The 26,870-nt window shown below is 43.8% G+C and overlaps 1 protein-coding gene across 4 annotated transcripts; it reads left to right on the top strand.

Moving 5' to 3' along the window:
• On the top strand, nt 1-26,870 carry LOC130909585 (mucin-2-like). Of its 4 annotated transcripts, XM_057826255.1 has the most exons (14): nt 5-86; nt 4,228-4,585; nt 5,977-6,235; nt 6,769-6,914; nt 7,226-7,464; nt 7,570-7,742; nt 14,872-14,895; nt 17,230-19,491; nt 19,566-19,664; nt 19,748-19,822; nt 20,555-20,722; nt 24,662-24,805; nt 24,868-24,954; nt 25,014-26,870. In XM_057826255.1, exons 2-14 carry the CDS (start codon nt 4,379-4,381, stop codon nt 25,148-25,150), a joined length of 4,020 nt encoding a protein of 1,339 aa, XP_057682238.1. In that variant the 5' UTR covers nt 5-86; nt 4,228-4,378; the 3' UTR covers nt 25,151-26,870. The 4 variants fall into 4 exon arrangements, 3 of the variants coding, with proteins under 3 accessions (XP_057682240.1, XP_057682238.1, XP_057682239.1); XM_057826256.1 differs by lacking the exon at nt 19,748-19,822; XM_057826257.1 differs by lacking the exons at nt 4,228-4,585; nt 5,977-6,235 and having other exon boundaries at nt 1-86.

Below are 26,870 nucleotides of genomic sequence, written 5' to 3'. Positions count from 1 at the left end.
AGGAGATTAGGAGAGCGAGAAGAAGGAGCCCCAGGAAAAGACAACAGGCGCAAGAAAGACACAGCAAGGAAAAAGTCATGCTGAAGGTGAGACCAGCGTGAGCGATTGTGTGATATTGTCCATGTCGATACTCTGCCGATCCCAGGTTTTTTGAAAAAAAAAACAAAAACATATATGTATATATTTTTTTCTTTAAATGCTAAATTGTTGCATGCTCACTTGAACATAAAGTAATTGAGATGATAGCTTAGACAGGCACTGCTTAAATCATTGACAGAGTTAAGTCATTTTGATTCATGGCAGAAGCATGAAAATACCTTTGACTGTCCCTATGAATATGGCCTCTAGGCAGCCATGTTGGTAGGGGTAAATTTCTCATTAAAGTCAATGGACTGACAATAAAAAGACGTAACTAAATTAAACCGTCTTTGTTTTTTTTTTTTTTTTATGTTTTATCAGTGTCAAAGCATTGACAGCGCTAGATTTCCAAATTCATTCGAAGTTGGAGGGCTAGCAGAGAATGAAAAAAAGTGCCCACTTAAAATGGAACGGACGTTTATGGCCGTCAGGTGACTTCATGTTCATTTTGGGGCAGTTTTGGGTCACTTCTTGTTGATTTTTGTGCAATGCTGGGTTCATTTCAATTTGGGGTCGTGGTTTTGGGCACTTCCTGTGGATTTTGGGGCTTTTTGGTGACTTGCTGTTGATTTTGGGTCACTTTCTTCACATTTTTGGGCATTCTGGGTTTGCTTCCTGTATTTTGGAGCATTTTCTGTTGATTTTGTTGCATCTATGAGTCACTTCCAGTATATTTTGGGGCAATTGCCTGGGTTATTTTTGGTCACTTCCTGTTGATTTTGGGACATTTCTGTGTCTCTTGCGAAATGATAGACTCATCGGCGTAAGTAAACAGCCACCATCTTAAAGCAGTAAACCTCTCAGGAAGGCTCTGTTGTAGAGAACCTTCCTAGCAAACCTAAGCAACTGTTTATCTAAAATACTCTTAAATCTTGACTTGAATCTATTTTCAAGTGATGAAACAGTTTAAAAACTTTCACATGTCGAAAGTAGACAGAAGGGAACTAATGCAATAATGGGAGGAATTTTAACAACATTAAATGACTTCCAAACATAGCAAAGGTTACTATCTAGCTAGTTATCGCAATATCCACAATACCCCTGCGTCTAGTTAAGTTTGGGGGAAAGAATTGGGCTAGGGCCATAGTGTGACCTATATTTTTCTTTTTTTTTTTGGGAATGGAAAAAAACATGAAGTGACACCAGTTATTTTGACAAGTAATGAATTACTCTTACATTCAGGTAATTGAGTTACTAACTAAATTACTTTTTGGGAGAAGTAATTTGTAACTGTAATCAGGGGCGCCATATAGGGGTGAAAAGTGATATGATTTCTATTTTATTTATTGAATTTAGTTTGTTAACAAGGTACCTCGCTTCGGAGCTGTAGCCTATAGTGGAGATCGCGAGTTTCCATATGGAGCTAACTGTATGTGGTTGCTAACTAGTGTTTGCTCCACTTTTAGCTTACATTTAATCAGGGGTGAAACTGGCTAGAATTTCTTGCCGGAACTCCCCGATGTAAAGGTCGCCACGGAGCCAGAAATGTAATTTATTTATTATCTTTTTTCCTTTCATTTGTGTGTGTGTGTGGGAGGGACAGGGGGTCAAACCTCTTAACCTACTGAAATGCAAAGAAAACTGTGTTAGCACAGTTATTTCTATTATACATACAAAAACTAATTTTCATTCAAAATTGTATTTTTCGGAATCAAAGCAACGTGTACCGGAACAGCATTCTGGCCCTGAATCTTAATACCGGAAATCCGTTCTGGCCCTGAATCTTATACCGGAACTGCGTTCCTGACCGTTCTGGCCCACTTTCACCTCTGCATTTAATCAGTACAGCAGGTAAACCATTAGCAAGCTCTTCATACTAAAACAGTTGTCCTCTCTTGGTCTCCTGAATGCGATGTGTAAGATGCAGCTGCAAGGCATTTTTGGAGAAGTGTGTATCTAGGGATGGGAATTAACAATATTTTTACGATTCCGATTCCATTATCGATATTGCTTAATGATTCGATTCTTTATCGATTCTCTTATCGATTCTAATTTGGACTAATGGACTGCATGAGGTTCTGGGTTCAATATGTTTTATGGTTCATTCGCCTTGGGGTGTCGGTTAGAACACAAGGAGCGGGGAGTGGAGTTTGTCTTTGGCACTTTTAATACATCTTGGCAACATGCACAACTATATACAGGCAATGGCACTTGATATGAGAATCACTCAATGAGCAGATGGGAGTATGCGTGGAAAGATGTTGATGTATTTGTATGTGTGTGAATGACTGGAATGTGTGGATATACTATTTTGTGTGGTTCTGAAAGGAAAGAAAATTAGCGCTGATGCAATAAACAATGCAAATTGAATGTAAAGGAGTTAATAACACACATACAAGACTCGCAGTGTAATGAACACAAAGGGGGGGGGGGGGGGGGCGAGTGCCCGCGCACAAGCCGGAAGCACGCTGCGTGCACGTTCGGTCATCTTGGCCATAAAAGTGGCGAAAACTAAACACTGTACACTCAGATGGATGTACAACATCATCTTAAAATGCTGAACTAACACATTCCCTCTTAACACAAACGCTCTCCTCTACGCAGCGAGGACGAGTGGAGCAACCAGCCGACAGTAAAAACACGAAACGGCCGCACTGATAACGGCTCTAATTTATCATAAGAACTTTATGGCATGAAGAGGAAATACTTACATTCGTTCATGGACGCGCAAAAATTAATAATTCCACCAATAGGTGGCCGTCTGCTCGAAATGCGCACCTTACACCTATTCTCGGTCCCAGAATACGCTGCGCGCATGACGTCGGACAGTAATAGGAAACTGACTGGCTGCTATTGGAACGAACGCATACCCATGAAATCTTTCTAACAGGAGTATTAAAATTGCTCATAAAATTGTTTAGGATTATTTTAGATGCATTTATGTTATATTTTCTTATAGAGTATTAGACGAGAATATGATAGACTCATTAATAGACTTTTTGGGGGGGGGGGGGGGGGGAATCACCATTTCTTTAAGTAGGCTCATGAATAATGACTTGGCCTGTGAATATCACTGCTTTGTCACTCTGTGGCGACATCTCCTGGTACCTTTGGTACGTGGTTACACTGTGCGCATTCATGTTGAGATACTTACTTGCTTGTCGGAGTGTATCATGCGTCAATTCCATGACATTGTTGGATTGTCAGGAATCTCCAAGAGAATCATTATATAATCTGCCAAACGATTCCATGGAATTGATACACGCGGAACCGGTTCTCTGGAAGAACCGATTCTCGATTCCCATCCCTGTGTGTATCACTTTACGAATATATTGCACACTCCCTGTAATGGTTGCAGGTGACGAGACAGCTTTCAGTAAGCTAAAACTCATAAAGAAAAATTTGAGGTCCACTATGTGTCAGGACAGGCTTTCTAGTCTTGATATGCTGTCCATTGAAAGTCAGTTGGCTAGGAAGCTAGAATTTAATGATTTGATCAGTAACTTTGCTAGCAAGAAGGCTCGGCGCTGGGATCTTGGTGAGTAAGGCTAAGCAAGGGACCATGGATCATGCAGTGACAGCTGTTAAATATATGGCTACATTAGATCAATACACCTAAAGTATGTATACAGGGTCAAAAAATCTGCTGCCCGCTTTGTTATATCATTCTATAGATTATGTTATTTTAATTGTTGTTAATGTGTAGTATAGTATAGTCAAGTTAAAACATTAAAACATTAATTCTAAATCATTCATTATGGTTTTTGCTTTGAGAATATTTCTAATGAAAATATATTTAGTTTGTACAAGATGGCCTTCAGTACATTTCTAATAGATGATATCAGTCTATTCATTATTGTTCTATACGCTGTATGTTTACATAAATATATTTTCATCTTAAATTAATGCAGAAAATGCACAAATTAGTGTGTAAAGATTCACCAGAATGCAGGAAATTACGTAGTTGATACACTAAATGTGTGTGTGTGTGTCCCGGCACTGGTCGTGGGGCCCAAAGTGATATCTTTTCATGGGGCCCAAAATTCCAGGCAGCGCCCCTCACTGTAATAATTTACTTTTTAAAAGTAAGATTACAACACTGGTAACAGCAATGAACAAACGCCGTTGCACGATGTTGCTTCTTTGCAGGATAAACAACTGAGCCGTCCGGCCGGAGCCTCGTTCCATCTTCACCGCAACAAGCAAGCTAGCTAGCAGCTGACCGACAAATGAACAGGACACGGGCGAGCGATGTCCTGCAGGCTTGATGAGCCGTCGGGACCCCCACTGAGAAGGGCCCATGGAGCGCCTTGGGTCCCTCCCACTTCTGCTTCTATTGTTTACGTCTGTCAGATGTCAATTCGATGCCTGCGGGCGGACGACGGGGCGCGGCTGGGAAGCGTCCCCCTGCCAGCCGCCGCCCGCTAACATGAAAGAAGCCATGCAAATTAGGGTTGATCCACCAGGGGTCACCTGCGGGAACCCCCCGGAACGATTCTGCACCCTGGTCAGTGTTCTCATTTGTCTTAAACGAGCCAAATGTAAGATTGGTAGTCAAAAATGGTTGAAACCTGGATGAAAATATTGAAGCGCAAACCATTTGGGTTGCCTGCAAAGTGCTAAGTGAGCAGCTCCTGTTGTGCGTTTTGGTCACTTCCTTTTGATAGTGGGCCATTTCCTTGTTAATTTATGGGTCATGTTCCTTTGATTTTACATACATGACCATTTAGGATAATTTATTCTTAATTTTGGGGCATTTCTAGAACACTTCCTCTTGATTTTGGGGCATTCCCGGGTGACTTCCTGTACATTTTGGGTCACTTCCTGTAGATTTTTGGGCCCCCTTTTTAAGATTAATTTGGCCATGGCGGCCGGGTCGGTCCCCTACAGGTCTCCCCTCTCAGCCCCTCTCAGAGGGGGGGTGGGATTGCGCCTCCGTCCCCTTGGCCTGTCTTCGGCTCCGCCTGCATCTCTGAGCCTGTGGCGGCCGCCACTGCCTTTCTATCGACGGGGCCGTCGGCGGACTCTCTTGGAGTCCATGGGATTTGTGGTAGGGCTGGTCGTCCCATGCTGAGGAGGGGAGGGGTTGTCCCCTAGGTGCCATGGGGGCGGGGGGGGGGGGGGGGCGCCGGAGGTAGTCGGGGGCAATGTGTGGTCGAGGCCCTGCCTCTTCTGTCGTTCTACGGCCAGCTGTTCTGGTGGGCAGGGCCTGCTTCTTAACTCACAAACTCCTAGCACTGTAAATATCCTTCACTTTGGGCACCTATGTACATTCATTCAGCGGTTTCAGGTAGAGTTCAAACGGGACATTAAATGCATTAAAATCAATGAGGCGCCATCATACATGGAGGCTGTGGGGCGGTTCGATGGGGAGGGGGGATGATGTGACAGTTAAAGGCAATGAATACATTTTGTGTCAACTCCTGTTGATTTCTGGATCACTTCCTGTTGATTTTGGGTCACTTCCTGCACATTTTGGGGTTACCTCCTGTACATTTAGGATCATTTTCTATTGATTTCTGTGCATTTCATTTCCGAAATGCGCTCAAATAGACATAAAGTGACAGCATCGACAGGAACCCAAAAATCAAAAGGAAGTGAGCCTAAATTATAGGGAGGGACCCCGAAATTCCCCAAAATCAACACAGAGTTAGCCGATATTAACAACGAGTGACCCTTAAATGCCCACAAATCAACAAGATGTGACCCGAAATCCATAGGAAGTGAGCCTGAAGTGCCCCAAAATCTACAGGAGGTGAACCGCAGTTTACCAACCAGCACAACAAAGTTACCCACTCACTTTCTCCCGAAATGAAAGCCATTTCTTACATATGGCTCCAGCAATTTTAGTGGAGACGCCCGCAACAACTCCCTGTTTCTACCGTCCTCATCGTTCAGGAGAACCCGTACCTGTGCAGCGACGAGTGCGACGCGTCTAGCCCGGACCTGTCTCACCCGCCTCAGCTGATGGGAGACCGAGAAAGGGGCGGCCTAGTCACTTACTGGCAAACGGTCACGTGGTCCCAGTACCCTGAGCCCCTGTTGGCCAACGTCACGCTGTCGTGGAACAAGAGCCTGGAGGCCGCGGATGACCTGGTGGTCAGCTTCGAGTACGGGCGTCCCACCGCCATGGTGCTGGACAAGTCTACGGACAAAGGTGGAACCATGCGCTCTCCGACCGGTGCAGCAGAAAGCGGCATGGCTGGCAGCCAATGTTAAATCGCTATCTCCCTCCCACTTAAAATGGATTGGACGTTTACCCGTGATAAACTCATTTCATTTTCACTGCAGAAGCAAGAAAAGACCTTTCAACGCCCCTACCATTATGGCCACCCTGAGGCGACGTTCCCATCAAAGTCAATGCACTGATGTTAAAATGAACTCATAACTAGCCTAATTCTCAACCCAGTTTTAAAAGACTGATCAATATCAAAGCATCCACTATTGACGGCGCAAGACATCCAATCCATTTGAAGCGGGAGGAGTGGCAGGGAATAAACAAATGTTCTTCGTGTGAGAAACAAAGAAATCTGTCTCAGCCCTACCAAAATGGCGGCAGTGTTTGTAGGATTGCCATCTAAAATTAAGTCATAACTAGCTGATTTTATCAATGTCAAAGCATCTGCTGTTTAATCCAGCCCCAGCCATTGACGGAGCTAGACGTCCAATATATTTACCGCGTGTGGGCAGGGCTGACGTGGCAGCCGTACCAGTTCTACGCCGACGACTGCATGGAGACCTTCGGCATGCCGCCCAAGCGGGTGTCCGACTTAGCGCCCAGCAACGTGACCAGGGTCATCTGCACCGAGCGCTACTCCAGATGGGTGGGCGCCAAGGTATGTGGAGATACATAGTACATACTGTATATGAACTTGTAGTATGAGTACAAGCAGTAACACTTACTTGTAGTGCACTTGTACGCAAGTACAAACTTGTAGTACAAATACACACAAGCACATGTACATGTAGAGAGATTACATACAAGTACACATTTCTATAGTACAAGTGCATGCAAATGCACATACTTTTAGCACAAGTACACATAAGTACATGTTCTTGTAGTAGCCTACAAGTTGACATGCAAAGCCACGGAGAATGAAAAAAGCGTTTATACCCGAGTAGCCAACACGCGATTGCTAACGCCTAGGAGGAAAAGACAGTGGTGTTTGAGGTGGGAGCTCGCTTGCGCCTCTTCGCTGGCCCCAAACTCCTCAACTTGGACGCCTTGTACACACGACTGCAGAGCAGCAAAGCTTTGCGAGACTTCTTCACTTTCACCAACCTGCGCCTGAGGCTCCTGCGACCGGCTCTTGGAGGGACCTATGTCCAAAGAGACAACTTGCTCAAGTACTTCTACGCCATTTCCAACATCGACGTACCCGCTAGGTAGGCTACATATTGTATGGTTGTTCTTAGTACTCCCCAATGCTAGTATCGGTACCGATGCCAACACTACTAAAAGCACTGAAGCGAAGAAATTGTGTGTTACAGGTGCAAATGTAACCTGCACGCTTCCGCTTGCGTGTTGCGCGACGCCACGCTGACGTGTGACTGTGAACACAACACCGGCGGACAAGACTGCCAACGCTGTAGCGCCGGGTTTGAGTCCCGCCAATGGATGCCCGGGAGCTTCCTGCCGCTTCCGGGAGGGATCGCCAATGCATGTAGGTCTCACGCGCGCAGCTGAAATGTATCCAGAGGTGGGTAGTGACGCGTTTAATTTACTTGAGTAACTTATGAAGAAAAATATGTTTCAAAGAGTAGTTTTACCACGCCATACTCAATACCATAAGCAGTTACTTGAGTCATGTTTTCACCAAATACTTTGTTACTTGTACTTGAGTTAATTTTTTTGGATGACTACTTTTACTTGATTCCCATGGGCTCACCACCTGTGGGAAGGGCCAAAGGGGCCGGGTGCGTAGTGAGTTGGGCGGCAGCCAAAGGCGGGGGCCTTGGTGGTCCGATCCCCAGCTGCAGAAGCTAACTCTTGGGATATGGAATGTCACCTCTCTGGCAGGGAAGGAGCCCGAGCTGGTGTGTGAGGCAGAGAAGTTTCGGCTAGATATAGTTGGACTCTCCTCCACACACAGCTTGGGTTCTGGTACCAATCCTCTCGAGAGGGGTTGGACTCTCTTCCACTCTGGAGTTGCCCACGGTGAGAGGCGCCGAGCAGGTGTGGGCATTCTTATTGCCCCACGGCTTGGCGCCTGTACGTTGGGGTTCACCCCGGTAGACGAGAGGGTAGCTTCCCTCTACCCTCGGGTGGGGGGACGGGTTCTGACTTTTGTTTGCGCTTATGCACCGAACAGCAGTTCAGAGTACCCACCCTTTTTGGAGTCCTTGGAGGGTAGGCTGGAGAGCGCCACCTCTGGGGACTCCCTCGTTCTCCTCGGGGACTTCAACGCTCAGGTGGGCAATGACAATGAGACCTGGAGGGGCGTGATTGGGAGGAACCCGAGTGGTGTTTTGTTATTGGACTTCTGTGCTCGTCACGGTTTGTCCATAACAAACACCATGTCCAAACATAAGGGTGTCCATATGTGCACTTGGCACCAGGACACCCTAGGCTGCAGTTCGATGATCGATTTTGTAATCGTGTCATCGGACTTGCGGCCACATGTTTTGACACTCGGAAGAAGAGAGGAGCGAAGCTGTCAACTAATCACCACCTGGTGGTGTGTTGGCTCCGATGGTGGGGGAAGATGCTGGCCAGACCTGGCAGGCCCAAACGTATTGTGAGGGTCTGCTGGGAGCGTCTGGCAGAATCCCCTGTCAGAAAGAGTTTCAACACCCACCTCCGGCAGAACTTCTCCCTTGTCCCGGAGGAGGTGGGGGACATTGAGTCCGAGTGGGCCATGTCCCGCACCTCCATTGTTGAGGGGGCCAATCAGAGCTGTGGCCGTAAGGTGGTTGGTGCCTGTCATGGTGGCAATCCCCGAACCCGCTGGTGGACACCAGCGGTAAGGGATGCCGCCAAGCTGAAGAAGAAGAAGAGCCTGTGGAACTCCGGAGGCAGTTGACAGGTACCGTCTGGCCAAGCAGACTGCAGCTACGGCGGTCGCCGAGGCAAAAACTCGGACATGGGAGGAGTTCGGCGAGGCTATGGAAAACGACTTCCGGATGGCTTCGAGGAAATTGTGGTCCACCATCCGGCGTCTGAGGAGAGGAAAGCAGTGCACCATTAACACTGTGTATAGTGAAGATGGGGTACTGCTGACCTCGACTCGGGACGTCATGAGTCGGTGGGGAGAATACTTCAAAGCCATCCTCAATTCCACCGACACGCCTTCCTTTGAGGAAGCAGAGTCTGGGACTCCGAGGTGGGCTCTCCAATTTCTGAGGTTGAAGTCACTGAGGTGGTTGGAAAGCTCCTCGGTGGCAAGGGCCCAGGGGTCGATGAGATCCGCCCGGAGTTCCTAAAGGCTAAAATGTTGTGCGGCTGTCATGGCTGACATGCCTCTACAACATCACGTGGACATCGGGGACAGTGCCTCTGGATTGGCAGACCGGGGTTGTGGTTCCCCTTTTTAAGAACGGGGACTGGAGGGTGTGTTCCAATTATAGAGGGATCACACTCCTCAGCCTCCCCAGTAAAGTCTATTCAGGGGTGCTGGAGAGGAGGGTCCGTCGGGAAGTCGAATCTCGGATTCAGGAGGAGCAGTGTGGTTTTCCTCCCGGCCGTGGAACAGTGGACCAGCTCTACACCCTCTGCAGGGTCCTCGAGAGTGAACGGGAGTTCGCCCAACCAGTCTACATGTGTTTTGTGGATCTGGAGAAGGCGTTCGACCGTGTGCCTCGGGGAGTCCTGTGGGGGGTGCTCTGGGAGTACGGGATACCGAGCCCTTGGTACGGGCTGTTCGGTCCTTGTACGACCGGTGTCAGAGTTTGGTCTGCATTGCCAGTAGTAATTCGAATTCGTTCCCAGTGAGGGTTGGACTCCGCCAAGGCTGCCCTTTGTCACCGATTCTGTTCATAACTTTTATGGACAGAATTTCTAGGCGCAGCCGAAGCTTTGAGGGGGTCCAGTTTGGTGACCTCAGCATTGAATCTCTGCTTTTTGCAGATTATGTGGTGCTGTTGGCTTCATCAAGCCGTGACTTCCAACTCTCACTGGAACGGTTCGCGGCCGAGTGTGAAGCGGTTGGGATGAAGATCAGCACCTCCAAATCCGAGACCATGGTCCTCAGTCGGAAAAGGGTGTCGTGCCCTCTCCGGGTCAGGGATGAGATCCTGCCCCAAGTGGAGGAGTTCAAGTATCTTGGGGTCTTGTTCACGAGTGAGGGTAGGAGGGAGCGAGAGATCGACAGGCGGACCGGTGCAGCGTCCGCATCACTGCAGATGCTGCACCGGTCCGTAGTGGTGAATAAGGAGCTGAGCTGAAAGGCAAAGCTCTCGATTTAACAGTCGATCTACGTTCCTACTCTCACCTATGGTCACGAGCTGTGGGTCGTGACCGAAAGAACAAGATCCCGGATACAAGCGGCCGAGATGTGTTTCCTTCGTAGGGTGTCCAGGCTTTCCCTTAGAGATAGGGTGAGAAGCTCGGTCATCCGGGAGGGACTCGGCGTCGAGCCGCTACTCCTCCGTCTTGAGAGGAGCCAGCTGAGGTTGCTCGGGCATCTGGTTCGGATGCCTCCTGGACGCCTCTCCGGAGAGGTGTTCCGGGCATGTCCCACCGGCGAGAGACCCTGGGGATGACTCAGGACACGCTGGAGAGACTATGTCTCTCGGCTGGCCTGGGAACGCCTTGGGATCCCGCCGGAGGAGCTGGCTGAAGTGGCTGGGGAGAGGGAAGTCTGGGCTTTCCTGTTAAAGCTGCTGCCCCAGCAACCCGACCCCGGAGCAAGCGGAAGATGATGGATGGATGGATACTTTTACTTGCACTTGAGTAATATAATTTTAAAGTCATGGTACTCTTACTTGAGCACATTTTTGGGTTACTCTAACCACCTCTTCTGACGACATTGTTTAAAAAATAAGTCAAACTTTAGAAGCATTTGCTCAGTACTTGAGTATTCTTTTCACCTAATACTTTTCTACTTTAACCCGTGTCTATTTTTTGGATGGCTAATTTGACTTGTACTTCAGTAATGATATTTTTGAAGTAATGCTACTCACACGAGTCAAAATCAGAGTAATTCAGCACTAGCCACGTTTACATGCTGACTTTTTTTCATACCGATTCAAATCATTCCGAATGGAAATTTCACATCAGCTGTTTACATGTCACTTCATCTATTCCGATCCAGCGTTTACATGTGTCTGCCTTTATTCCGAAAGGACGTTTGACAACTGCCGTCTGACATGCGCAGATTAATCAAAACAAAGCGTCACGTTGCAAAACATGGAGATTGATCGTCAGATCAGCTGCTGTTCTAACTTTTCGAGTGGAAACAAAACTTCAGAATGACACGCCGTTCATTTAAAAAGTTGTGTGGGTGCGCTGTGCGTGTGCTTGGAAGCCATGTTGCATGTGACGTTACTTACGTCACCAAGTGACGTCACCACGTCAGTACGGAGCATGTGCTGAAAGAACGCAGCCAGACACCATTCCGCTTCCATGTTTACATGATATAATTTTACTTCTAATCGGTTTGGGAAAAGGAATATTCGACCCCTGTGAATCGGAATGAAATTCCATTCGGTTTGGGCCTGTTCATTCCGAATGAGGTGTTTATATGGAACACATTTATTCGGTTTGAACAAATATTCCGATTGAAATTGGAATATTTGGCTCCATGTAAACGTGGCAACTGTTGCTTTTGGTAACTATGACGAGAATGAAAATATTTTGCTGACAATTTTTTTCATGACAATGTAACTAACTAAAAACATGTCTTTTCTCAAATCATAACGAGACAAATGCCAGTTTTCGACTGACGAGACAAAAATGCGACATAGTTTCTGTCATTTATTCACATTTACTTTGTCAGCCTTCATCGCACACACACACTCACTGGTGTCCTTCAAGCTAGGCTTCGCTCAAGGCTTGCTTGTTTTAAAACACAAGGTAAGATTTGCTTTCTTATCTTGGCAAGACATAATATGCAATGTCCCTTTAGCCTTTAAAGGTCGGTGCTCAATGATCATCACACACTAAATGTAACTCATAACTTTAGCATAGCAATCGCATTAGCATTTGCTTTAACGAGCGTCTTCTTAAAGTTTACAGTCCGTGGCGTACAAGTCGGTATAATTAATTGAGAAATGTACAGTTTTTCCTGCTGAGTTTGTATTAGCACAGGAAGGAGTGCTGGGTTCGATGGTTTGGACATAACGTAGTTGTAGTTTAGACAGACCTGCTCCTGGTTTAGTGCTAGTATAAACCCGGTTTTAATTATCATAGTTTGCAAAGATTTGTCAAAACGTACGCTGTCGAAATTGGTGGAAAAGTAGAAAAGTTTTTTTTTTTAAACTAAAACCTGATAATTTTTGAAGACAAAGACATCTTGAGTATTCGTTGACTAAAAACCAGACGAAAAGTGCTTAACCTTTGTCAATGAAAACTAGGCGAAGACTAACACATTTTCAAATGACTAAAATATAACTAAGACTACTAGGTATTTCCCTTCATAAGATAAAGGTGAAAATAAAAGGGCTGCCAAAAGCAACACTGCTTTTCACCAAATAGTTTTTTTTTTTTTTTTTTTTTTAAACTTGTATTCAGGGGGGAAAGTGGTCTGGAACGGTCCGGTGCACTGTTCCGATAAGATTTGGAGCCGGAACGGGGCGGAACAGTGTTTTGATCCCAAAAATATGACGGCAACTCTCAAAACCCCATGGTAAATAAAAGCTGCTAGGCTGCCACACATGCATCATCACAAAAATAATCTACTAACGTCAGATTTCCATACACAAGTGTCAACAACAAGTCTAATAAAGTGCTTGCGTAGCGTCATCCGTTCAACCGATATTTATTATTTAATTATTTCCCAGAGCTTTTGAGTCTGATGAATCGCGTCTATGTCCGCACGCAAACCACCCTGGACTCAGTGGCTCGTTCAATTGGCTGACATACTGACATGTGATCGGCATGGATAGCTAGCTCAGATTGGTTCAAATACACGTTTTCTTGAGAAAAAAAAACGAAAAGAAGAACAAGCTTGTTGAATTAATGCAATGGAAAATCGATCAGATTTTTAAGAGAAAGAAAAAGACGCTTATTTTATTTTATTTGCTCTGATGGGGAGGTTCAGAATATCTTCCATGTTAATGTGCACTCTGGACTGTTTTTTGTTCATGTATGTTAGGCTACTTATTTATTTCCTTATAATTTAAAAAAGGTCAGTGTTTGCGTTATCTTCAAAATATATTCCATTTCACTGTGCATAATGTAATGTACTTATTTTTGTTTTGTGTAAATTATATCTTTATTATTAAAAAAAGTTGATATTTACATTATCTTCAATTTTAATATATAATATTTAATGGACAAATAAATATTAGGAGATGGTGGTTGTGGTTACTGGTGTTTTTGTTAACTGTTACTTTGAAAATTATTGGAAAAAAAAAAAAAAAAAATTTAGAATGAAAATCAGTTTCTTAAGTATGCCTAGTAACAATAAGTGTAATGCAGTATCCTAATGCATGTGAAAAACCCTGTTGTGTTTTATTGTGTGTTATAGGTGTAACTGTGCTAAAAGCAGTTTTCTTTGCATTTAGGAGCCCCCTGCCCCAAAATAAATAAATAAATAAATAAAAATCCTGGCTCCCAGAATCGGATTTTAAGGGGGGGCCAGGGGGGCCAGCCCCCCCGTCCCCCCACGGTGCCCGAAAAGTGTAATTGCATGTAATTGACTTTCTTGTATATATATAAAACTTGTAAAGCAATAAAACTGCAACAAAAATGAATGAAATGAACAAAAAAAACATTTTTATAATGGGTCAAAAAATTTTTTCGAGCACCTTAGACGGTCATTTGCTTTGCATATAATTTAGAAAATATATATATCATAGAGAAAAAAAATATTTTTAAAAATGATTTTTTCTTTGATTGAAAATATTTTTTTTGGATTGAAGCAACTTTTGGGGGGATTGAACGATTTAGATACAAATGTCCTAATATACTATGGCCCAAACACAAAAAGCATTGCTTCAATCAAAGAAAACTTTTTCAATGAAAAATTAAGTGTTCATATGCAAATTTTTCAATCTCAAATATTTTTTTGCATTAAAAAACTTTTCTATGATTGAATTTTTTCTTGAATTGAATTGAAGCAACTCTTTTTTTATTGAATAATACAGACACAAATCTACCTCCGAATGGCTCCGCCCAGGGGATACAATTTTTGGCTGAGGTAACTACATTGGCACTACACCGGAGGGCGTACCAAATTCAATGGATGACGATCTTGGCGAAAAGTATTGCCTAAGCAGACTGATTTAGAATTCCCCTCAAGAATGATGGGAAACAAAAAACGCTCATTGTCAACTAATTGTTTAAAATATTCTTGTAAGTTAATTTTATTGCTGACTCTGCGTATTTGGGTTATCAACATGTTGTGCCCCCCAACCCCACCCCACCCCAAAAGTCAAACTCCGCCTATGCTGGCTCCTGACCTTTATGTCAGGGAGTTCCAGCAAGAAATTCTAGCCACTTTCACCTCTGCTTGTATATGAGTGATTTTTTTGGATGTCGACTTTGACTTTAACTCAAATAATACTATTTTGAAGTAACACTACTCTTGATTGATCTCAAATTTTGCTCGCTTTCCCCACCTCTGGCTATCATATCTACGTATAGCTTGTACTGTACGTATTCCCATTGATAAACCTAATCTTCATATTTAGGTGAAGCGGCAGAAACAACCACCAGTAAGTATCCATATATCTGTCTGTCTGTCTGTCTGTCTGTCTGTCTGTTTTGAAACAAGAAAGATTGTAGGAGAAAAGCTCATCCACCTTATCTGGATTCAGAAACAGGTGGTGCCCGCCCGCGTGTGTGTGTTTAATCTCTTTTGTGTGAATTAAGACGTCAGTTTCAATCTCTCACACACTACTCTACTGACTTCATGTTTGAGGTCCTACAAGAGATTTGGGGATCCGTTTTTACAGGATCAAGATCATGTAAGCGCTTCTGAAAGAAGCTCCAATACAAATTTGAGGTTTTGAAGGAGTGCTCCTGGTTCAGTTTTAGGATGCATGTCAAATACCAGGTTCTACACCAATATGAGGTTCTAAGGACAATTTCGGGTTGAATTTCAGAATCTGAATGAAGTTTTAGTTCGACTTTCAGGTATTTAAGGGGGTACTAGGTCAACTGTAATGCACTGAAAGAGCTTACAAGTTCAATTTGAGTTTCCGAAAGAAGTTTTAGATCCAATTTAAAGTTGTTAATAGGCTTCTTAGTTACATATGGAGTTCTGAAGGGAGTTCCAGGTGAAGTGTGAGGTTCTGTGGAAGTTTCCGGGTCAAATTTCAGGATCTGAATGAGGTTGTAGTTTGAATTTTAGACTTTCAGGGTGGTTCTAGGTGAAATGCAAGTTTCTGAAGGAGGTGCTGGGTTAAATGTGAGTTTATGAAAAATGTTCTTGGTCCAACCTGAGGTCCTGTATTTACTTCAAGGTTAAATATGAGGTTCTGAAGGGGATTCCGCATCAAATATGAAGTTCTCAGGAAGTTTCCACGTTAAACTTTTAGGATCTTTAGGAACTTTAGGATCTGAAAAAGGATCTGAAGGATGTTCTTCTTTTAATTTCAGGTCTTAAAATTTCTTCCAGATCAAATTCAAGGTACATTGGTACATCTACATGCAAAGTTAATTCGTTCCAGGACATTGTTTGTAAGTCGAAATGGTCGTGTGTCGAGCAGTATTTTCCCACAAGAATACATTATAACTCCATTTTTTCGTTCCACAGCCTGAAAACCTACATTAAGTCTTTAATAAATACTGCTGTTACAATTGCAAATAGCAATTACAAAGAGCAAAACAAAAAAATGATGAGTAAAAATCGGAATAATAATATAATAGCAATAATAATAATACCTGTAATAATGTAACAAATCGGGTTCTAATGGTGTGGATGTATTTTGCGTGGTGTACCTGACGCACCGTGAAGCTGAAGGAAGAGAGAGAGAGAGTGCAGTTGACATTTTACTTTCTCTTTCAACGTGTTGTTGTTGCTGGCATCAACTGTGGCAGACAGTTGGCGTGTTGTGTTGCACAAGTTCTAAGATAAATGATTAGAAACCTGACGAAGCTGGCAATCTCTTTGGGAATGGTACCACAGTAATAATTGTCACCTTAACTTATAAAGACTGGCGAACAGAGGTCGGAGAAGTATTGTCAAGCAGTTCACGGACGAGCACCCTACACTCTAATTTTTCAATCATTTCCATCTTCATTTCAAAGGTAAACTCAGCTTTTTTCTTTTTTCACCCCCTGCGTTAACATTCTTGGAATCCAAGTTGATTTCTTTCACAAGAAAATCCACCGTACGTCCGTCTTGCGGGAAAACAATAAAATTGCGACGTTGTCATAGATTGTCGTATTTCGAGCATTTCGTCAGATGTAGAAACAAATGGCGAGTCAAATTTTACGTCGGATTTCGAAAAGATCGTGTGTCGAAGCGATCGTATGTCGAGGTACCACTATACTGAAGGAGGTTCCAGGTTCAATTTTGGTTTCTGAAGTTTCGGGTCCTATTAGGGGTTCTGAAGAAGGTTGCAGGTTCAATTTTAGTTTCTTAAGAAGTTTCAAGTCCAATTATGGGTTCCCAAACAGGTTCCAGGTTGAAAGAACTCCCAGGTGCAAATTGAGTTTGTGAACAGGTTTCTAGGTGAATGAGGTTCCAGGCTTATATTTCTGAATCTGTTGGAGGTTCTACTTTGAATTTCAGGACTTGAAAGCTGTTTTAGGTCAAACGTAAGGTTCTGAAGGAGGTTCCAGGTTATATTTGAGTTTCTGAAAGAAGTTCTACGTCCAATTTGAGTTTCTGAATAGGCTTCTTGATGAGAAATGATGTGCTGATGGAGGTTTCAAGTCAAATTTAAGATTCAAATGGAAGTTCCTGGTCAGGTTTGACAAAGGTTAAAGTTTACAAGTACTAGTATTAAAGTTACTTCTACATTGGATCGTCTTTGCCTATGTGTGTGAAAGTGTGTTATTGTAGAGTGGACTCAAAAGCCATAAATGTTCTTCTCTAACAGCGGCTGATGACTCTGATAGAAGTGCTTCTTCAACAAGTGGAATCACTGACACTTATTCCACTTCCACTAGTAACTCTTCAACTTCTAGTTTGGCGACTCTGGCTTTAGATGCTTCTACTGACTTTAGTAGTAATTTGTTTAGTTCGACAACTACAGCCATCACTTCTTTTGACACAACTTCTGTTACTGACCTTAGTATTGCATGGACTACATCCACTTTTGTGACCATGACTCTGATGGAAACAACTGATACTATGCCAACTACTCCTACTTCTACTGTGGAGTCATCTTCTAGTTCTGCTTGGACTGCAGGTGTTTCTGCTTTTGATGTGAATGGCTTTGCTGACACCTCAGCAAGTGACGACAAAAATTTGAGGTCTTCTACTGTTCAAGACTCGGGGTTGACTCAGGAGTACTTAGCTTCATCGGCAACCATTCCTGATGTTAGCACATCAGCACTCAGTGGTCCCTGGATGACCTCAAACAACACTGACTCTCAGGTGTCTATTTCTGAACCAGTGACTCCACCCTCAGACCAGACAAACTTTGTGCCCTTGTGGACATCGACCAGCAGCTTTTTACTCTCAGGCTCAAGTACCTGGCTAGCAGAAGTAAATCAATCTGACAGCACCGTCCTCATAGGAGACACTCTACCTTCTTGGACTACTACAGTATCATCTGATAAATCAGCTACCGATGACCTACTCCGCACTGGAGCTTCTGACGGACTTCTCGATTTTTTTCCTGAAATTGTACCTTCCAGCCCTGATGCAATTCTTCCTGACAGATCATCAAATCCACCGTCCTCTGATGTACCTCCTCTTGGAAGCCTTCCCGAGATAGCGACCCCTGATGTAACCTCTCTTGATGTCCCTCCAGAAACAAATTCTCCCAATGTAAATGCTACGCCAGCTGAAGTATCTCCACCAGATGGACAGCAAACCCGTCTTGATCAAATCACGCCACCTGAAAAAGACCCTTTGGTTGAATCGCCAACTGATGGAACACAGCCCAACACATTGGCCACAAATTCCCCGCCTGAGAATCCGTCTCTTGAAGTAACCTTTTCTTTAGCAGAAGCTCTTCCTGAAGTACTTCTTCCTGAGGAAAGCCCCCCAGTTCCAGATACTGCTGCTCCTCTGCAAGAAACTACACAAACTTCTCCAGATTGGTTGGAGTCTGCTGAAGACCTGGCCCCAGTGGACTTCACCTTCCCATTTACAGAAAATCAAGATTCAGATCCAGATACTGGATCGGATTCTGTTGATGTGGATTCTGCTGACCCCGAAAGAACACCCGCAATACCAGACAATCTGGATTCTGGATTGGATTTTGGTGACCAAAATCCCAACGGACTTGAAGCATCTTTTGGAACGGGCGATTCCGGTCCAGATTCTGGATTGGATTCCAGGATCCCTGTAACATCACCTGGAATAGGAGATTCAAATCTTTATTCTGGATTGGAGTTAACTGATGAGGATTCCTCTGGGCCTGCATCACGTCCTGGAAAAGTAGGTTCCAATCCAGATTCTAAATATGACTCAATAGATCAGGATTCCACCAGACCTGGGACACGTCCTGGCAAAGAAGGTTCCAATCCAGATTCTGGATCTGATTCAGTGGATCCGGATTCCACCGGACCTGCAACACCTCCTGGAAAAGAAGGTTCCAAACCAGATTCTGGATCTGATTCAGTAGATCCGGATTCCACTGGGCCTGCAATAAGTCCTGGAAAAGAAGGTTCCAATCCCGATTCTGAATCTGATTCAATAGATAAGGGTGCCACCAGACCGGCAACACGTTCAGGAAAAGAAGATTCCAATCCAGATTCTGGATCTGGTTCAGTAGATCAGAATACCTCCAGACCTGCAACACGTCCTGGAAAAGAAGGTTCCAATCCAGATCCTGGATCTGACTCAGTAGATCAGGATTCCACCAAACCTGCAACACCTACTGGAAAAGAAGTTTCCAATCCTGATTCTATATCTTATTCAGTAGATCAGGATTCCACCAGACTTGCAACACGCCCTGAAAAAGAAGGTTCCAATCCAGATTCTGGATCTGACTCGGTTAAGGATTCCGAAACAGGAGATGCAAGTTCTCAGGCACCTGAAAAGGAATCTTCAGAGTCCAGCCCAGGAATCCCAGAGCAGGAGTCAAAACCTGCCACAGTCGAGGAGCTGAGAGAGGGTTCTTCTTTGGCTACCAATCAAGAACAAGACTCTGACAAATGGAGGAAAGAGCAGGAATCCAATCAACAAGGTGAGCTAGCAAGCAAGAGATACGTCCATTCTATTGACAGGAATTTGTAGAAGCTGATATGTTTGCTTGACCAGCTATGAAGACCAAAGCTGAAGGTTTGAAGAAAGACAAAGCAGAAGCCAGTGCAAAGAAAGAGTCTGAAGAAAAGAAAGATAAAGGCTACGAGAAAAAAGGTACCTAAAGAGCAGTGTTAGCATTAGCATGAGTGTATTTCTGTCATGTTGCAAACTTTTGTTTTGCTTTTTCACCAACGAAGCCACTCAGAAGATTTTGATTCCCGGCAGCGCGACGGGTAGCCAACTTTCTAAAATTGCCTACGTCACCTTCCAGGGTAAGACTGGCCCCGTGCCCTTCTAGTCCTGCCCTGAGTCCTCTAGCTCCTCCCCTTTCAGCATTTGGCCCCATCCCACTGCCAGCTTCTCCCACATCGCAAAACTAAAGGTCGACCGATATATCCGGCCAATACTGTACATTTTCTTTTCAAGATCGACCGATATTAAGCCGATATCCATAATGGTGATCATTGGGTGATCATTTTTCCTATGAAGGTCGACCAATCGGGTATCGGGTCAATTATATTGGGTCGATATACAAGTTGTTTTTTTCTACATCAGCCGATATAATGAGAAAAATGTTCACTGTTTGAGTAAGGATATTTCTCATGAAGGTCGACCGATATATGGGCCTGATATATGGTCTGGTTCTTTCTAGGTCGAAAAATGTATGTCGATATAGAGGGATTAATGTTGTGTTCACTCTTTGGAGGATAATCTTTCTCCCTAAAATTGACTGATATATTGGCCGGCCGATATATGGACTTGTTTTCGAGATCGGCTGATATCAACTGACATATAGCCGATATAATCTGAAAACTGTTTATTGGCACCACTTAGTGGCCAGTTTTACAAAAGGAAGTAGCTGAAATGAAAATGGACTCTCAGTGTTTTCATCCATTTATCATTGGTGTTTTAATTGTCTTTCCTTAATCAACGTGCTTTAAAATAAAGGACATGGGCCTCAAATTTTGAAAATCCCATATTGGCTGACCTCTCTTCTGTGTCAGAATGCGAATGTAACGGCCACTCCAACCGCTGCAGCTTCATGGACTTCTTGAACGTGGTGACGTGTGTGAGCTGCAAGCACAACACCAGAGGTCACCGTTGCCAACACTGTCGCGTCGGATACTACAGGAACCCAGACCTGCCGCTGGATCACGAGGACATTTGCGTGGGTCGGTCTTCGTCTTCTCAGTTGGTTTTATTTCCAAAATTGACTAGAAAATGGACGTAAATGTGCTTGCTCCTCTGTTCAACCATGTGTCACTTCCTGGGGATTTTACGGATCATTCCTTGTCCATTTTTGGGAATTTACTAGTAACGTCCTGTTGATTTTGGTTCACTTCCTGTTAATTTTGGGACATTTACAGGTCACTTCCGGTTAATCTTGGGGAATTTGTAGGTCACTTCATGTTGATTTTGGGTCACCTTTAATTTTGGGATATTTATGGGGTCACCTCATACAGTGTAAGTAAGTATATAGTCAACCACTAATTGTGCAAGTTTTCCCACTTGAAAATATTAGAGAGGCCTGTAATTGTCAACATGGGTAAACCTCAACCATGAGAGACAGAACGTGGGGAAAAAAAACAGAAAATCACATTGTTTGATTTTTAAAGAATTTATTTGCAAATCATGGTGGAAAATAAGTATTTGGTCAATACCAAAAGTTCATCTCAATACTTTGTTATGTACCCTTTGTTGGCAATAACGGAGGCCAAACGTTTTCTGTAACCCTTCACAAGCGTTTCACACACTGTTGCAGGTATTTTGGCACATTCCTCCATGCAGATCTCCTTTAGAGCAGTGATGTTTTGGGGCTGCAGTTGGGCAGCACAGACTTTCAACTCCCTCCACAGATTTTCTATGGGGTTGAGATCTGGAGACTGGCTAGGCCACTCCAGGACCTTGAAATGCTTCTTACGAAGCCACTCCTTTGTTGCCCTGGCTGTGTGTATGGGATCATTGTCATGCTGAAAGACCCAGCCACGTCTCATCTTCAATGCCTTTGCTGATGGAAGGAGATTTTCTCTAGAAATCTCTCGATACATGGCCCCATTCATTCTTTCCTTTACACAGATCAGTCGTCCTGGTCCCTTTGCAGAAAAACAGACCCAAAGCATGATGTTTGCACCCTCATGCTTCACAGTGGGTATTGTGTTCTTCGGATGCAATTCAGTATTCTTTCTCCTACAAACACGAGAACCTGTGTTTCTACCAAAAAGTTCTATTTTGGTTTCATCTGACTGTAACACATTCTCCCAGTCCACTTCTGGATCATCCAAATGCTCTCTAGCGAACCGCAGACGGGCCTGGACGTATACTGGCTTCAGCAGGGGGACACGTCTGGTAGTGTTGTATCGGTCGCGAACGATTCGTTCTTTTTGAACGAATTGTTTGGGTGAACGAGACCGAACTAATCACCATCTGCACTGATTCGTTCTATGAAGTTGGTGGCGCTTGTTCGCTGCGTGGGAGGGCGTTGAGCAAGCGGCAGCGTCTTCTGACATCGCACACGACCAATCAGACGCCAGCTTCATCGCGGGCAGGGGAGGGAGCGGAAACAGAATCAAGGCGTCTGTCACTCATTTCCACGTGTGGCCAATAAGCAGCCAGCGTGCAGGCAGGGGGGAAAGACTGAGTTTTGTCACTTCCCGTTCAGTGATTCGGTCCTCCGGTTCCTGACCTAGCTTGCTGCTAACTTGACTTTCCAGTAATGACTATGCGGTGTACGAGTCATACAATGAAAGGAAATGACTTTGTCACATATTTGTTAACGTGGAGCCTATCAAATGCTGCTCAAACAGACAAAAACACCACACAAATCTAGCGAGCATGGTTTAGTGTTCTACTTTTCTCAACAGACTCGGGACTGTACCTATGACTATATACTATCAAATTTACAGTAATTTAAAACGCGTACCTACGAGGCAAGCAAAAGCTGAGCTGCGGTCGCGTGACGGCAGTGAAGCGGGCAGAGAACTGTCACTATATGGAGGCTTCATGGCAGCGATATTTACCTCATATGTGCACAGAAAAAAAAAGAATATTTAGTATGATCACCATAATACTGATTTGCAATGAAACTGTATATACATGTCAATTTTTTCCGAGTGTTTTTTTTTTTTCTTTTCGTGTCAGAGGGTGTGGTTGGTTTGACAAATTATGTCAATCCGTCCATCATGTGCTACTCAAGCGCCCAAAAACAAAGCGGGCGGACACGGGAGATGTCGCAATATGTCTACATTTTTCTTAACAGACTAATGAGAGTAGAAAGGCGACATCATAAAGAGCAAACAATTATTTCTCGTCAGCATTTGACGATCTGAGATGCGGGGACGACAGGGGAGCTGACCGGATTTTATTTATTAATACCAGTGCAAAAATTCAATACGATCATCTTAATAATAAAAAACAAAAATACAATAGAGCGAGAGGTAAATATGATGTGTTGGTCGTTCCATATTTAGAAATTAAACTTTCGATTTATTTGTATTTTCGTGACAGCAAGCATGCCGCGTTGGCTGGTAGCAGCACTGCAGCAGCATTGTATATGTGAGCGAGATCATGCTAAAGAAAGTCCGTGCGCCCCCGACCCCAAACCCCCACTTCCCCCTCAAAAGGAAAATGTTTAACCGTGTCCTAAATCGAAATGCAAGCACGAGCCATGACTTTGAGCCCATAGAACTAGGACAGACGACGCGGAAGTTCTCCCTCGCTTTTGCAGCAGCGGGAGGGAGACGAGGCTGTCTGTGTAAGCAGAATGATATCGCCTGTCACTCATTTCTGAAACTACGACGAGTGGTCAATGTGCAAGAGAGGGAGGGACCAAGCAATGTCACTTCCCGTTCAGTTATACTGCGAAGCGGTCTTTGGTGATTCGTTCGGCAACGTCACTTCCCGTTCACTAACCGAACGATTCATTTGGGCGGGGAGGGAGATGAGGGGGGCGAACGATTCGTTGAACGATTCGTTTGAACGAATCTTTTTACTGAACGAACCGGAATGGATTCGTTTACTCAAGTGAACGACAGATCCCGTCACTAAGGTCTGGCAGTGCAGGATTTGAGTCCCTGGCGGCGCATTGTGTTACTGATCACTGCCTTTGTTACTGTGGTCCCAGCTCTCTGTAGGTCATTCACTAGGTCGCCCCGTGTGGTTCTGGGATTTTTGCTGACCGTTCTTGTTATCATTTTGACGCCACGGAGTGAGATCTTGCATGGAGCCCCAGATCGAGGGAGATTATCAGTGGTCTTGTATGGCTTCCATTTTCTAATAATTGCTCCCACAGTTGATTTCTTTACACCGAACGTTTTACCTATTGCAGATTCAGTCTTCCCAGCCTGGTGCAGGTCTACAATTTGTCTCTGGTGTCCTTCGACAGCTCTTTGGTCTTGGCCATAGTGGAGTTTGGAGTGTGACCGACTGAGGTTGTGGACAGGTGTCTTTTGTACCGATAATAAATTAAAACAGGTGCCATTAATACAGGTAACGAGTGGAGCCTCGTTAGCCCTCGTTAGAAGTTAGACCTCTTTGAAAGCTAGAAATCTTGCTTGTTTGTAGGTGACCAAATACTTATTTAACACTCTAATTTGGAAATAAATTCTTTTAAAATCAAACAATGTGATTTTCTGTTTTTTTTCCCCACGTTCTGTCTCTCATGGTTGAGGTTTACCCATGTTGACAATTACAGGCCTCTCTAATCTTTTCAAGTAGGAGAACTTGCACAATTGGTGGTTGACTAAATACTTACTTGCCCCACTATATATTGGGTAATTTATAGAAGGTCACACCTTGTTAATTTTGGGGAATTTATGTGTAACGTCCAGTTCATTTTGAGGACTGTAAGGGTTGAATTTGTTTCACTTCATGTTAAGTTTGGGACATTTACTGTTGATTTTGGGTCATTCCTGGTTAATTTTGGGGCATTTACAGGTCATTTCCTGTTCATTTTTCAAGCATTTCCGGTTCACTTTCTTTTGGCTTTGGGTCACTTTCTGTTGATTTGGGTCACTTCCTGCTTTGCCAAGAATCCCAACTATAAACAAACAAGCAAACTGGCCACCTAAAAACATTGAGCGAGTGAAGACACTGTCGTCGTCTTGTCTTGTCAGAGTGCCAGTGTGACACGGCGGGCAGCCGCTCACGGCATTGCGCCGCCTCGGGTGACTGCCAGTGTAGAGACGGCGCCACCGGGAGGCGCTGCGACCAATGTCTGCCCGGATACACGCGGAGAGTGGGCGAGGCCGGCTGCACAGGTACGCTCTGAGGGGAAGGGGCCTGAGGGGTCACCGAGTGACGCGCGTCGCCTGTCGCGCAGTTAACGTGTGCGATGAGGTCCGGACGTGTCAGAACGGCGGCACTTGCGTCGACTTCCTGCGCTGCGACTGCGCCGAGGGCTTTGCAGGTAAGCTCATCAGGTACCGATGTCACGTGCCCACCTCACGTGCCGACGATGTCACGCAGGCGCGTACTGCGAGCGGCGTGAGTGTCTGAAAAAGAGTGGTTGCCTTGACGCCGACACTGACGCGGCCTCGACGACGTCGCCCTCATGGATCACGATGACACTCGGCCTGATCGCTGTCGCAGCCACTTATGTATGACAACAAGTGGAGTTGCAATAAAATATGACACAGGTCCACAAAGTGGTGCATTTCTGGGTTACTTTCTGATGATTTTTTTGATCACTTCCTGTTCATTTTGGGCCGTTTACTCTAAATTTTGGGGCAACCCCAGGTCACTTCCTCCTAACTTGGGGGAAATTTACGAGTTACCCCTTCTAAATTTTAGGGCACTCCTAGGTCACTTCCTGTTAAAAAAATGTTTAAAATAAAATACAATTTTTTAAAATACTGAAATTAAATAATAAAATGAAAAAAAATACAGTACATTAAAAAGTTTTTTTGTTTGTTTTAAAACTATAACCTTCTTTATTTGACAGAAAACCTGCATCTTTGCCGCAACTTAAATGTCAGGGTGACATCGAAAGAGCCTGCGTCATGTGAATTTTTGGAATGTTTCAAAGCTGGAGCGATGAGAATTGGTCAAAGCGTGTGAATGGGCTGTGTGGCAGCCCGAAAAAGTGGAGAAAAAATTAGGAATACTATTATATGTGGGGCTTTTAGTACTGCAATGATTAATCGATTAACTCGAGTATTCAATTAGAAAAAAATATTCGAATTACATTTTGTTGCTTCGAGTATTCGTTTATTTGAAGTGGCGTTGAAATGGTTTAGTTTTATTGATTAGGGTGGATACACTGTCCTCTGGTCTGCCTCTTTTCGTATGGCTGAATCCAACTGCTCCGTTAAGCTAAGTTTTTGTTTGAGCTAATGTTTTTTTTTAACACATTCATAATTTAGTTTATAGGTATATTGAACCATTTTTTGTGGGAATATGTGTCTGAACCTTTTGTTAAGAGCATTGTAAAAAAAAACACGCATTTTATAGCATTTAAGCTAGCAGACTTTTTCTATGTAAATTAGCCAATTGTTCTTTTGTTTTACATAGATCCTCATTTTTAATTAAAAAAAAAAAATCCCGTTTGAGGCTTGGCTCAGTTATTTTAATTTGTCATGTTCCTTATCCGATTATTCGATTATTGGAACTAAGTAGTCCATCGATTAATCGACTACTAAAATATTCGATAGCTGCAGCCCTAGGGGCTTTGCAAGTCATCCCCACAATTATAACATAAAACATAGTGCCAAAACACTGGTTTTGAGGTAGGCAGAGTCATCCCACAATATCATTTTTGTGTGTGTACAGTATGAGTGAAAGGATTGGGTGGTTTGGATTGAATGAGATCAAATAATAAACGACAAAAGAAATCTTCTAAATATAAACACATAAACCATGCTCAAATCATCTTATGTATTGTTAGGCTTCATTTTTAAGTCAACAACAACAACAAAAAAAGAGTTGTGTGATAGGGAAAGTATTATTAGATGAAAATGCTGTTTCATATTAGTATGGATAAACAGGGAAGCTAAAATATGTTCAAAACACAGTGCCCAAAAATACATTTCCATAGCTGTGTTGAAAAAGGATGGTTCCAAAATAAATATTAGTACTTCACAAAAACAACAAATGATATCAATATGAGACCCTATCACAGTGTTTTTCAACCTTTTCTGAGACACGTTTTTACATTGGAAAAATCTCACGGCACACCACAAACCAAAAATGTTTCAAAATTACTTTCTGTACAGTAATTTTTAATGATAAAATAATTTCTCAATATTTGTACTTACTCAGTGTGAAACTTGAGCCTGGTTAGATGAACACAAAGCCGATATCCTGGCAGGAATCTTCTTCAACACC

This window comes from Corythoichthys intestinalis, chromosome 21 (genome assembly GCF_030265065.1).
Source record: "Corythoichthys intestinalis isolate RoL2023-P3 chromosome 21, ASM3026506v1, whole genome shotgun sequence".
Lineage (NCBI taxonomy): Eukaryota > Metazoa > Chordata > Actinopteri > Syngnathiformes > Syngnathidae > Corythoichthys > Corythoichthys intestinalis.
This window is presented reverse-complemented; position numbering and strand designations above follow the sequence as displayed.

Coding starts and splice junctions, on each gene's coding strand:
- LOC130909585 (XM_057826255.1), top strand. CDS start 4,379: ATGGAGCGCCTTGGGTCCCTCCCACTTCTGCTTCTATTGTTTACGTCT. Junction 6,915..7,225: donor CCAGATGGGTGGGCGCCAAG/GTATGTGGAGAT, acceptor GCTAACGCCTAG/GAGGAAAAGACAGTGGTGTT. Junction 19,823..20,554: donor TGCCTACGTCACCTTCCAGG/GTAAGACTGGCC, acceptor CTTCTGTGTCAG/AATGCGAATGTAACGGCCAC.